Source organism: Lutzomyia longipalpis, chromosome 3, assembly GCF_024334085.1.
Source record: "Lutzomyia longipalpis isolate SR_M1_2022 chromosome 3, ASM2433408v1".
NCBI classification, from domain to species: Eukaryota; Metazoa; Arthropoda; class Insecta; order Diptera; family Psychodidae; genus Lutzomyia; species Lutzomyia longipalpis.
In genome coordinates, this window is record NC_074709.1 from 13,273,218 (window position 1) to 13,284,886 (window position 11,669).

At 37.6% G+C, this 11,669-nt stretch overlaps 2 protein-coding genes across 4 annotated transcripts in view; one reads left to right on the plus strand and one right to left on the minus strand.

Moving 5' to 3' along the window:
• LOC129793173 (uncharacterized) overlaps window positions 1-11,669 on the plus strand; it is a 1,136,769-nt gene that overhangs the window by 168,429 nt on the left and 956,671 nt on the right. The gene's annotated exons all lie outside the window — the stretch shown is intronic.
• Window positions 1-11,669, minus strand: part of LOC129793147 (transient receptor potential cation channel trpm) — a 69,173-nt gene that overhangs the window by 56,205 nt on the left and 1,299 nt on the right. For all 3 annotated transcript variants that reach the window (XM_055832841.1, XM_055832840.1, XM_055832843.1), the window contains exon 3: window positions 7,412-7,962. In XM_055832841.1, the coding sequence (XP_055688816.1) occupies window positions 7,412-7,441 (30 nt within the window). In that variant the 5' untranslated portion in view covers window positions 7,442-7,962. The remainder of the gene's footprint in view (window positions 1-7,411; window positions 7,963-11,669) is intronic.

An 11,669-nucleotide genomic window follows, 5' to 3' on the forward strand; every position in this document is an offset into this window, starting at 1 on the left:
TTGAAAGTGTAATGAAGAAATGTATGTCAAAGATGTTCGTCGATTCTGAGGATGAAAGTGATGAACATGAATCGTAATTCAAAATTAAAGGTGTTGCAATGGAATTTAAATGGAGTTCGGTCTAAATTACAAGATTTGATTATTATTTGTAATCGTTTGGAAATTAATGTAATTCTTTTACAGGAAACAAAACTTAGCCCTAGGTGTACCATAAGAATTCCCGGTTTCACAATCTTTCGCAACGACAGAACAAGTAGAGGAGGAGGAGTGTTAATTGGGATAAGAAATAGTATTCAAGCAAGTCGTTTAAGCATCCTCGATCCCGAAAATGGTAGTAGTGAAATAGTCGGGGCAAAAGTGCGGTGGAATGGTAGATTCTTCTATTTTTATTCTGTATATATCCCCAATACCGTGGAAATAAGACAGGAAGACTTGAATCGCATGATTCTTGGTGATGATGTAGGAATGTTAATTGGGGGTGACTTCAATGCACATGCGGAATTATGGGGCTCACAAGCTACGAACGGTAGAGGGGACTCATTGCAGACATGGATCGAAGACAACGGCCTAGTTGTGATAAACGATGGCCGTCCTACTAGGATCGCTTGTCCCCCACAATCAAGTAGCGCCATCGATGTGACTATAGTAACCCCGAATACCTCTCTTTCGTGGGAATGGACATTGTTTGATGAGTCTCTTGGTAGTGACCACATTCCAATTATAGCAACCTTCACGGGATATTCTGCAGAAGATACAGAAAATAGTAATCCGCGGGACAACGAAATTGTAAGAGATGCTCGTATCGACTGGGAGAAATACAAGACTTTAGTGGGAAATGCTGTAAGAGGAAATACTGAAGTTGATACGCTCAGGAAGCTCGAGCGGTTTTCAGAAACAATACGGGAAGCAGCTTTGTCGTCTCAAAGGACGAACACAAACCGCGGATCGTCAAGGAATAGACCCCAGAGAGAAGATAAAATTTGGTTTGATTCGGAGTGTGTAAGCCTGTGGAACGATAGGGAAGCATTATTCGCTACTTTTAGACGTACAGGGACGAGAGAAAGCTTCTTGATGTACAAGAGATCAGATGCTCGAGCCAAGAGAATGTTCAGGAAAAAGAAAATGGAAAGCTGGAGGGAACGATGTGAGTCCTTCTCAAGCTCAACCTCATTGTCTGAGCTTTGGAATATGGCAAGATCTTTCAGGGGAATGAACCGAAATTCAGGGCCAGAAATGGATAAAGAAATTGTCGAAGCGTTTGCAGACAAGTTGGCTCCGTCATTTGTTAATCGAGCTTTTCATGAAACTGAAAGTCAGAGCTTGGCAGATGAATGGCGACCATTCTCAAGGAATGAAATCATGACTGCACTCAATGAAATCAAGAACAAAGCGCCTGGAGAGGACAGAATAAAATCAAGTCTCCTGAAAAATCTGCCAACAATTGCAATTAACTTTTTATTAGAGATATTCAACGGAATCTTGCAATCGGCTCAAGTCCCAAGAGCTTGGTTAACAGCGAAAGTAATTGCTATTAAGAAGCCTAATAAAGATGGTTCCCATTGTGATCATTTCAGACCAATCTGCTTGCTATCCATAATTCGTAAAGTCTTCGAAAAAATGTTGCTTTACAGGTTGGAAGCATGGGCAAATGAAAATGAACTGATCCCAAAATCACAAATGGGATTCAGAAGGGGAATGGGCACTCAAAATTGCTTAGCCAAGCTACACGCTCAAATAGAAATTGCGTGGTCTAAGGGTAAAATGCTGGGTTGTGTATTCCTGGATGTGAAATCGGCATATGATAATGTACTGGTCGATATTCTATGCCAAGATTTGGTATCTCAAGGCCTGCCGGTAAGGGTCGGTATTCTGCTGAGTCGTTTACTTACTGAAAGAGAGCTCAATTTCTATGATAAAAACAAGTTAATAACTATCCGGAAAGGATTTAAAGGTCTTCCGCAAGGATCAGTGCTTTCGCCAATTTGCTATAATCTGTATGTACGCAACATTGAACTAATGTTACCGGACACATGCTTCATTATTCAGTATGCGGACGATATAGCAGTTGGCATTGCACAAAAAGATCCAGAGATCATAGAAAGAACGCTCTCTGAAGTTTGTGATGCGATTCAGTCCTTTCTGGAAAGTAAAGGATTGGCTTTGTCAATACAAAAATCAAATTTTGTGCTTTTTTCCAAAAAGAATATTCCGCCCCAAATCCAGATACAGTGCGGAAATGCAATGATTCCAAGTGTAGTCTCTTTTAAATACCTGGGGGTTGTGTTTGATTCCAAATGTAAATGGGCCGCCCACACTAGAAATATTGTGGCAACATGTAGCAAGCGATCTAATTTTCTGAGAGCAGTATGCGGACCTCGGCCGTAGCATGGTGGTAGAGTCGATGCATTTTTCGGTGCATTTGCTCTACCTCCGCCGGGGTTGTGGGTTCAAAGCTCGACACTGCACGGCAATTTTTCATATTGTCGGATGGCTGTCCCGCTCATGCCCACGGACAATATTAGTGATAAGAGCTGATATTGACCATGCTACAAAAACTTGTAATTTCGAGATCAAAACCATATGAAAGATACAATAGTATATGTTACATCTCGAATTGCAAAAGAACAAAGGGGGCACGGAGGAAACATTCCCACACATACTCAATATGTGTGGTGGTGCTCCCCACAACTGCCGATTTGGGAGTTGACAATTTCTCCACCACGAGGAGAAGCGCCTCGACACGAAAAAAAAAAAAAAAAAAGTATGCGGTCAGAAATGGGGAGCACATCCTTCGGTGTTAAGAACTTTATACATTACGACCGTGAGATCAGTGCTCGAATATGGTTGCATTGTATACATGAATGCTGCAAAAACGCATCTTATAAAAATCTACAGAATTCAATGGAAATGCTTAAGGATCGCATTCGGGCTAATGCAATCTACTCATACTATGTCTGTAGAAGTAATCGCAGGCATATGTCCATTGGATTTGCGTTTTAAAATGTTAGCCGAAAGATTTCTAATCAAAGCATACGTACGGCAGATTGATCTATGGGAGGACCTCTGGGAATTACACGGCACTACAGAGAGCTTTGCTCTATCACAGCCAATGATATCCCTATATGAGTTGGGGTGGAGCCAAGTAGAAACCCGGAACCTCTTAGAGGCCAAGTCAGTGGTGAGGCGATCGATATCAAGACGTCTCTCACAGTATGGGAACAGTTGAGAGGATTCGCTAAGGATACTTGGCAAAGTGTGGCAAACCTCTTTGTAAGTGAAATGTTGGAAAGGGAGGGGCTCAGTGAAGCTCGGATGATTTATTCAGATGGCTCGAAAACAGAAGCAGGAGTAGGCGCTGGCATCTGGGATGCAGCGACTGACACAAAAGCTTTTAGGACCCTGAATAACAGCTCGTCGGTATTCACGGCAGAAATAACGGCCATAAAGATGGCTCTAAAGCTGGCGTTGGACTTACCTACAAACCATAGCACCATTGCGATCATGTCGGACTCTATGTCCAGCATTGTGACAATTAAAAACCACAGAATCACGTACGACAGTTGGGGAGCCCTGAAGGAAATTGCATCGCTGGTAGAAAGTATAAGGAGATTGGGCAAGGAGGTCTGGTTAGCTTGGGTTCCAGCACACGTGGGGGTGGCTGGAAATGAAAAAGCGGACGAAGCTGCTAGATATGGTGCAGCTCAGTTAATAGCTGCTGAGAACGTCATGGAAAGGACAGAGGATTGGTTTGCGTCAGTTACGAATGAGTGTGCGAAATTGTGGAAGGATGCATGGAAGGAGGATGAGTTGGGCAGATACTGCCACTCTATTTTGCCAGACTGCGCTCTTCAGCCCTGGTGTAAAAATTTGAAAAACATGGATAGGAAGACAGTGACTCAAGTTAGTCGTCTGATATCGAACCACTACGGGCTAAGAGCGCATCTGATCAGAATAAATATAGTGGAAGTTTCGCTGTGTGAAGAGTGCGGGCTGTATGAGGATGTGGATCACATCCTCTTTTCATGCTCACGGTATGTGAATGGTAGGGAGGAGCTTGTGAACTGCTGCATCGCTGTATCACCTAACCTTATTGTTAGGGACATATTAGCGATCTGTTTGGAAAACAAGCTCATAGAACCACTGAGAAAAATTGTTTCGTTTATTAGAATGAATGGAGTGCAAGTGTGAATGTGACTGAATGTACTAAAAATGTTATATGTTATATGTTTTGGATTCGGCAGTCCATATAAGCTGTATAGCTTAAGACTGGGTTAGGGGGGGGGAAGGTAAAAAAAAAAAAAAAGGAAGCTTTTTAACTACCGGAGGAGCTTTGAAAGTTTGAATTTGGAGTCTTCTTGCTTATTATAATAAATTATGGTGCCTCTTTGGCTAAAGCTTCTGTTTTAGACATAAAACTGTTAAAAACAGAAATTAACATCGTTTGTTTCGAGTAAAATATAAGTTTTAGCATAAGAGAAATGTTTTATCATTTAATTTTTTAAAACAGGGCTTCTGTTTTAACAGCTTTTTGGGTAATATCTCGTTTCTTGACGAATGAAAATGAATATTTAAATACTCCACCCCGTAAGGAAATTATATATCAAAGAAATAACCTCCAAACTCAGCGTTCAAGCTCCATGAAAAAAAATGAAAAATAATTTTAAACAGAAGAGACTTTTTGCAAGAATAATATATAAAATAAAATTTGCAAAATTATAAAAACAAATACGAGTTATTTCGTAAATTCGTGCCACTCTCTGAAGATTTTTTTTTTAAAAAGATTTTACTTACAAGGAGTTATACAAACTTCTACATTCTTTACAACTATTTTTTTTTTCATTCAATTGTATACCTATCAATTACGCCAGTTAGATAGAAAACTGCTGGTAGGGACAAATTCGTGGTTATATACTTCCTCAAAAACAGTGGATAAAAATAAAGAAGAAAAACACGAAAACACACACATTGTGATTAATTTGTTTTCATGAGTAATTTAGTGTTGTCTTTTGGGTCAATCAATGGACTATTTCCTCCAATGATTTCTTCAGGATTATTTTTACAAGGGCAACGCAACAGATTTCCAATTTATTTCGTCATGAAAAATCAATTTTTTTCTTCCTCACAATAAATAAACTACTTGAAATTCCAACGTTCTTCAATTTTCTTCCTTCTTTGTGGGCCAAAAGCGAGATTTGAAGTTTTTTTTACTTCTTCTGTTGAAAAGAGGGAATTTATACGATAGAGAAACCACAACACTTTGCAATCCACACAGAGTCAGCATTTTGGGTGAAATTGCCTCGAGGGTAGAAATGGATTATTATAGGTCATGGTACAGCACCTATTTCACTCTCCATTATGACCCCATTTTGCCATCATTGAGCCTCCTCCGTCGCAGCAATTTCAACCCCACACATATACACACACTTCATTCGCATTTCTACTGCCCCCGCAAAATGTCCCACAGACACTCTCCTTTTGCTTTATGGTTGCACATTCAGGGAGGGTTGTGTGAAATAGTTTTCCCATTTTACACTGACGCAACGAAGAGACCCACCCCACCCCTGCATTTCACCCTCTCAGTGCAGCAGACCTCTTTCTTCCTGTTGTGAAAATTTCTGAATTTAATTCCCATGTTGCGTCCTCAATTGCATTAAAATTACCTTCTTTTTTTTTAACCTATTTAGGTGTACTAAAAAGGTAAAGGGAAAAAATTAGGATGTGAGCAAAAAAGCCATGGAATATATAATTGAGTTCCAATGGAGAGGTAGACGAGGGTAAATTAATTTAAATGAGCACATAGAATCCATTATGAGTGGCAAAAAAATGAGCATGTTGTGCTCCGAAAACGAGAGACAAGTTTGGAGTTTGCTGGATGCGGGCTATCTAAATAAAATAAACTATAAGAGAGGGTAGTGTAGAAAAAGCTCTCTGAAAATTCCTTGCTATTTTCCATCCAGTTAATTTTTCAATGACTTCTGCACTTTAAACGATTCTCTAATTATTTCTACATTAATTAAAATAAACTACAAAAGTCTGTAGTCAAGCTTTACAATAGCCAGTGCGGCTAAGTAGCTTCATTAACTGATAATTAATCAAGCAATAGAACATCCCAACAGAGGACTTTACGCCTCTATTGATTAATTATGACAACCCCACCGGCACAAAAAAAGGACGAGAAAATGATGAAAATTTAAACATTTTCAGTGGGGAGCCACATTTTCCTTTTCACTCAGAAGCAACACAAAAAAAAGAGAAAGAGATGAAATTGAAACCCCAGGATCCCCCTCGAGCTTTTAATGAAATTCTAGATTAAATAAATTACCTTCGATTTTGCATTCTTCTTCTTTTCTTCTAGCAGAACCCATTACCATCGCATAGAAGATTGTCTCCAGCAGTTTGGGAGGAGAATTAATTACACAGCTTTCCTAATTAATTGGTATAGAGTTTGTCAAATCATGCGGAATATCCAATACGTGTAAATCATACATGGAACGAGCTTTTAGGGTTCTATACGTAGCGTAGAATTACTTTAATCATTTCCGGGGATTTGTTGTTTCACAACAAAATCGCTTCAGAAGGTTCAATGATGTAAAATACAATGAGTTTTTTTTATTTGCCCAAAAAAAGGGATGAAATAAATAGTTCGAACTGCATTTTTTTTCATTTGCATTCATACAGAAAATCAATCAATAAATGAAAGGATATTATGCACAAAATACAGACGTTTTTTTCTTTTTCCAACATTAAGCTACTTTGGAAGATAAAAAACTTTCAAAATCTAAAATTAAAAGCTCATTATATTGACTGAGATTTACTTGTGAGCTTAAAGCTCAATTATGTAGGTAATACTTCACATTGAAAATCTTGAAATTTGAAAAACTTTTCCACTGCAGAAGTTGAGGTCAGAAAGTCAAACAGCAAATTACATGAACTATATCGGTGTATTATGCTGTGTACAATAAGTTAACTAAAGGAAATATTTTATTATATTCACCCTGAGAGCATTTCCGAGTAAATCCATCATCTGATAGAGAAAATATTGTAGGTAAAATATCTGAGAGAACATGAAGAGAGAGGAAGAAATTCACAGAGAAAGCTTGATGGTGTGTGGTGCAAGATGTTGTGGTTTTGTCAAGAAGGAGTGTGTCTGTTGGAGGAAACCAGGAAAAATTGGCTGATGGCCAAAATCGATGTGAATGGCCGTCAAAATGTTGTACAAGTTCTTCCAATGGGTCTCCTATTTGAGTTTGTGGTGTGTATTTGCACTATGTTGTTTCTTTTCTATTATTAGATTTTCTTATATACCTCAATGTCAAATTATATGCACATTTAGTATGCAATTAATCACGCATAAATTATCAATTAGACGTAAAATATTGTACAATATGCAATGTAATTAAATTCCTCTTACCGGCTTTGGATTTCGCTTCTGCTTCAGCATTTTTTTCACTCTCAAAACTCTTTCCTTATCTCACACACAGAGCTTTATACTTGTGCGTTTTACTTTGGGAAAATTATTGAGTTTTCCTCTGAAAATTTTCCTCCCCGCGAAAATGTGTGCGGTGAATTTGGCTGAATTCCACACTAATTGCACACACTCAGCGTCTCCAAAATGTAATTCATAGGATCGTTTGCCATGTAGCAGCGAAACTTCCCTTTAGAAGATGGTTGATGATATGCTTTCCTCCCACCCACGTGATGGATTTCTTCACGCTACTGCTCTATATTGAATTTCCATGAAGTCAGAAAATCTCTTCCGACACCCACACAGCAGCATGGCCGTGAGGGGAACCCTTGCTACCGAGGGTCACTCTATCACCACACCACCCAAGCAGCATGGGGGTTCATTTAGCAGAGGAAGGTACTACACACCCCCGTCCCACTGCGGCAGCAATTCACTTTTTTTTGTCCCCTTCCTCAATAGTCGTCGCGCGCTTCCCCGCAATTGCGATGATTTGTAATCTGGAATAGATAACGAGGCAATCAAAATCAAATTAAGTTCAATATATAGGTATGTTTGAATGGGCAAAGAGAAAAAGTTCAAGCTGTCATTCTAATTCCATTAATAGACACGACACTTCCCATTCATCCTCCACTTGAAATGCTTCAAATAAACAAGAAGCCTTTTTTTCTCAATTTCTTTTCACTTCATCGTGAAATCCTTTTATACCATTTGGTTGGTCATGCTTAAAGGAATTTGAAGCGTTCACTGAATTTGTCCTTTAATAAATTCAAAATGATCGTTTAATTAAAGCCTGATATTGTATTGATTAATTTTTCTATACTTTTCATTCATAGAATTTGGAGGTTTTTTTTAAAGAAACGTTAGAAAATAGAACGGGATAGAATGAACGTCAAAAAAAATGTCAAACGATAGGAAAAGAATCATCAAACGTTAAAACAAATTAATAAATTCAATCAAAAGCTCGCGCAAATGAATAATTTTCCACAATTTTTTTTTAAATATTAATTGATTTTGATATTCAAATTTAATTTTGAATTTCTATTTCATTCCACATTGCATTTAACCGCTCTAAACGGTCTCATCGTCAACCCATAAATTTTGTTTTCTGTGCGGTAGCAAATTAATTACAAATTTCTCTCTACATGCATTTCCCAATGTATTCATTTCCCAATCACAAAAATAAGTGAAGTGGAAAATTTAGACAAGCATATCGATTTCCACATGACTTTCTAACCCACCCACCGCAGCCCTATATATACTGATTAACTCTCCAAGTACAACCGCGAACCTTTGAGGACCTTTTGTGGGGGTCACCTGTGGCAGTGCAATTAATGACTTTTGCCGTGCCATTGAATAAAACATTTCACGTGCTTTCTGCACGTAAGTTCCACTTTAAAAAAAATCAATGCTAAAATGTAATAAACTGCTAACACGAATATCTTATCACGACACATTTTGTTCTAGTTTATTTGGGCAATGAGATAAAGTACTAGCTGTTTACAAAATAAAGTATATAATTTTCAGTGTGTAGGAAGAGAGTTTAACCTTTGGAATGCGGAGGCCTTGGTAGTTACGTAGAATGCGAAGGTGGGGTCGTTGAACGACCCCAAAAAGAAAGCCAATTTTCTCCCAAACTATACAACCTGGAGTTGTCGGGTTAGTGCCTATAGATTCCTTATATAGTCCTCTTGCACCCTGCACCACAAATTCGCCGCCCTAAAATACTTAGAAGGAGATATTAGGGAAAAACATTTTTCAATCATTTTTCACAATTTCTTTTTGAGAAATTTGCCAAGAAACTGCAATTTTTTTTCACTCTTCCCCACATTCCCCTAACTTCCCGCAAAGTGATAAATGGCAATATTTCTCGAATATTCTTTATTGTTTTGCACATTTACATGCTTCTAATTATGTTTTATGTTGTTTATGCTCTAAAAAATTTTCCGCAGCATGGCCGTTACACCAATTTTTGAATTCCCTTCTTCTACATTTTCCTTAATAACTTTTCTTGTGGTGGTCGGATTGAGCTGAAATTTTTACACAACCTCCTCAGATAACCAAGGAACTTATTTCCAAAAGATGGGAATGGTATCTTATATATTTATGGAGATATAACACGAAATATAGCGCTGGGGTCGTTCAACGACCCCGCTCCGCATTCCAAGGGTTAACATTTAGATGCTTCTCCTAAAATACAAACTAGATTATTAGTTGGTATACCACAATCGTGGCATACCAAGTATTGTAATCGTCGGAAAAACCGACCACCTCAGATCGGGCTCAAACTTGGTATGAGCACGTTTTAGACATCCCACATTACGAAAATGGTGGTGGAAAATTTTTGATCCGGCCGGCCGGCCGTCCCGCCGGCCGGTGCGCCAAACTTTGCCTTATAACTCGAGAACGGTAACAGATAGAGACTTCCGGTTTGAAGTTTTCTATAGAAATGTGGGTGTAAAATTTCATTTTTTTTGCATTTTCAAAATCCAAGATGGCCGCCGTCCGCCATTTTGAAATAACGTCAATCAACGTTACTTGTGCGTTAACTCTAACTTATAGCTAGAGGTCTGAAATTTTAGTATGTTGTAGAGCTCAGTGAGATGTTTTCATCAACAAATCATACTTGAAAATCGGTCAAGCAGTTTAGCAAATATGGCGGCCTAAAGCAAAAAGTGTTTTTTTGATATAACTCGAGAACGGCTTGACCGATTTTGATCATCTTGGTATCAAATGAAAGGTATTGAGAATCCCTACAACTGTCTAAAACATTCCAAGTTCCAAAAATGGCCGCAAGAGGCGCTAAAATCAAAAACAAAAATTGCCTAACTTTAAGGGGCAATATCTCCCAACATCTGTTATCGTTTTCCTTTAAATTTTGATATGTTGTAGCCTGACTCAATATCTTTCACCAGTCCAAAAATGAAGAAAATCTATGTCGCCGTTTAGAAGATATGACCATTTGAAAAATTCTTGAATTTGAAAAGTTCTAAGAGCCATATCTCTTGAACCGCTTGACCGATTTGGCTCAACTTGGTATCAAATTAAAGGTTTTGCAAAATTCTACAACTATCTAGAACATCAGAAACCTCTAGAACCATTCCTTCAAGACAAAAAGTGCAAAAAACTGTTTTGGTAGAACAAAAATCCGCCATTTTGTGTTCTGGAGGTGATCTTGAAATGTATCGAAATATTTGTCAGATTATAGCTTATTTCAATACCTTTCCATAACTAGTCAAGAAATTTCTGTAGGTCTAATAGAACTTAAGATATAAGCATTTTTATCTTTCATATTGATGAATTTCATAAAAAAATCAACTTTGCCTACTAATTCTGCTCACAAATTAAATTACAACGCATAGACTGACCCATCCGCGTTGTGGTATACCAACTTTAATAACTGGACGCGTTATGATTGACTTTACGATGCAATTCACTCCGTGGTTAAACAACATACTTTCAATGCGGGTTTATTGTATCATGTGAAAAGGATCCTTCAATGCACAAGAATCATGATAATATGGTTGGTTTCGTTTGGTTGCACTTTACTGGAAGAGGATGTAGGGATTTGCAGCATATGTAGCCTTTTTGATAGTTGGCTCTCAAAGATAACATTATTCATTAGAATTTTGTGTGGATTTGTATTTGAAATTGCATCACTGAATTATTGCTCCGTGCAGTTTAAATGACTCATCCCATGCTCATTTCATGTAATCATTTTGCTTTTATGTACAAAAGACCATCAAAACTATCTAACTCAATTAGTATCTCGCTGGTATTTCTCTTGCTTGTCAAATGACTTTCGCAGCAACAAAAATATTTATTTCCTGCTCAATCACAAAGTGAATTTTTGTTCTAGTTGATGATTTTAAAATTAAGCCATTCTGATTGATTTTGAGTTAGTTTTAAACCAGAATTTCAAATAAATTCTTTTTTTTTTTTTTAAGTTTTAAACATGTTTAAATTAATTAAGGTCGTTTTTTGTGGTAATATATGTAACGAGGTCTTTTAAATTATGCCCTTTAAAATATATTAAACCAAGAAAGTGTGAATATTTTCCTGGAAACTTCTGAGAAAACTGAAAATTTCCCCTTTCAGTTAAAATTGGAACTTTGATGCATTCTCAATACATAATTTAATAAATTATATATGTAAAAGTGCTTCAATATCCGGGAATTACTTCTTATAAAATGCATGAAATGGTTGC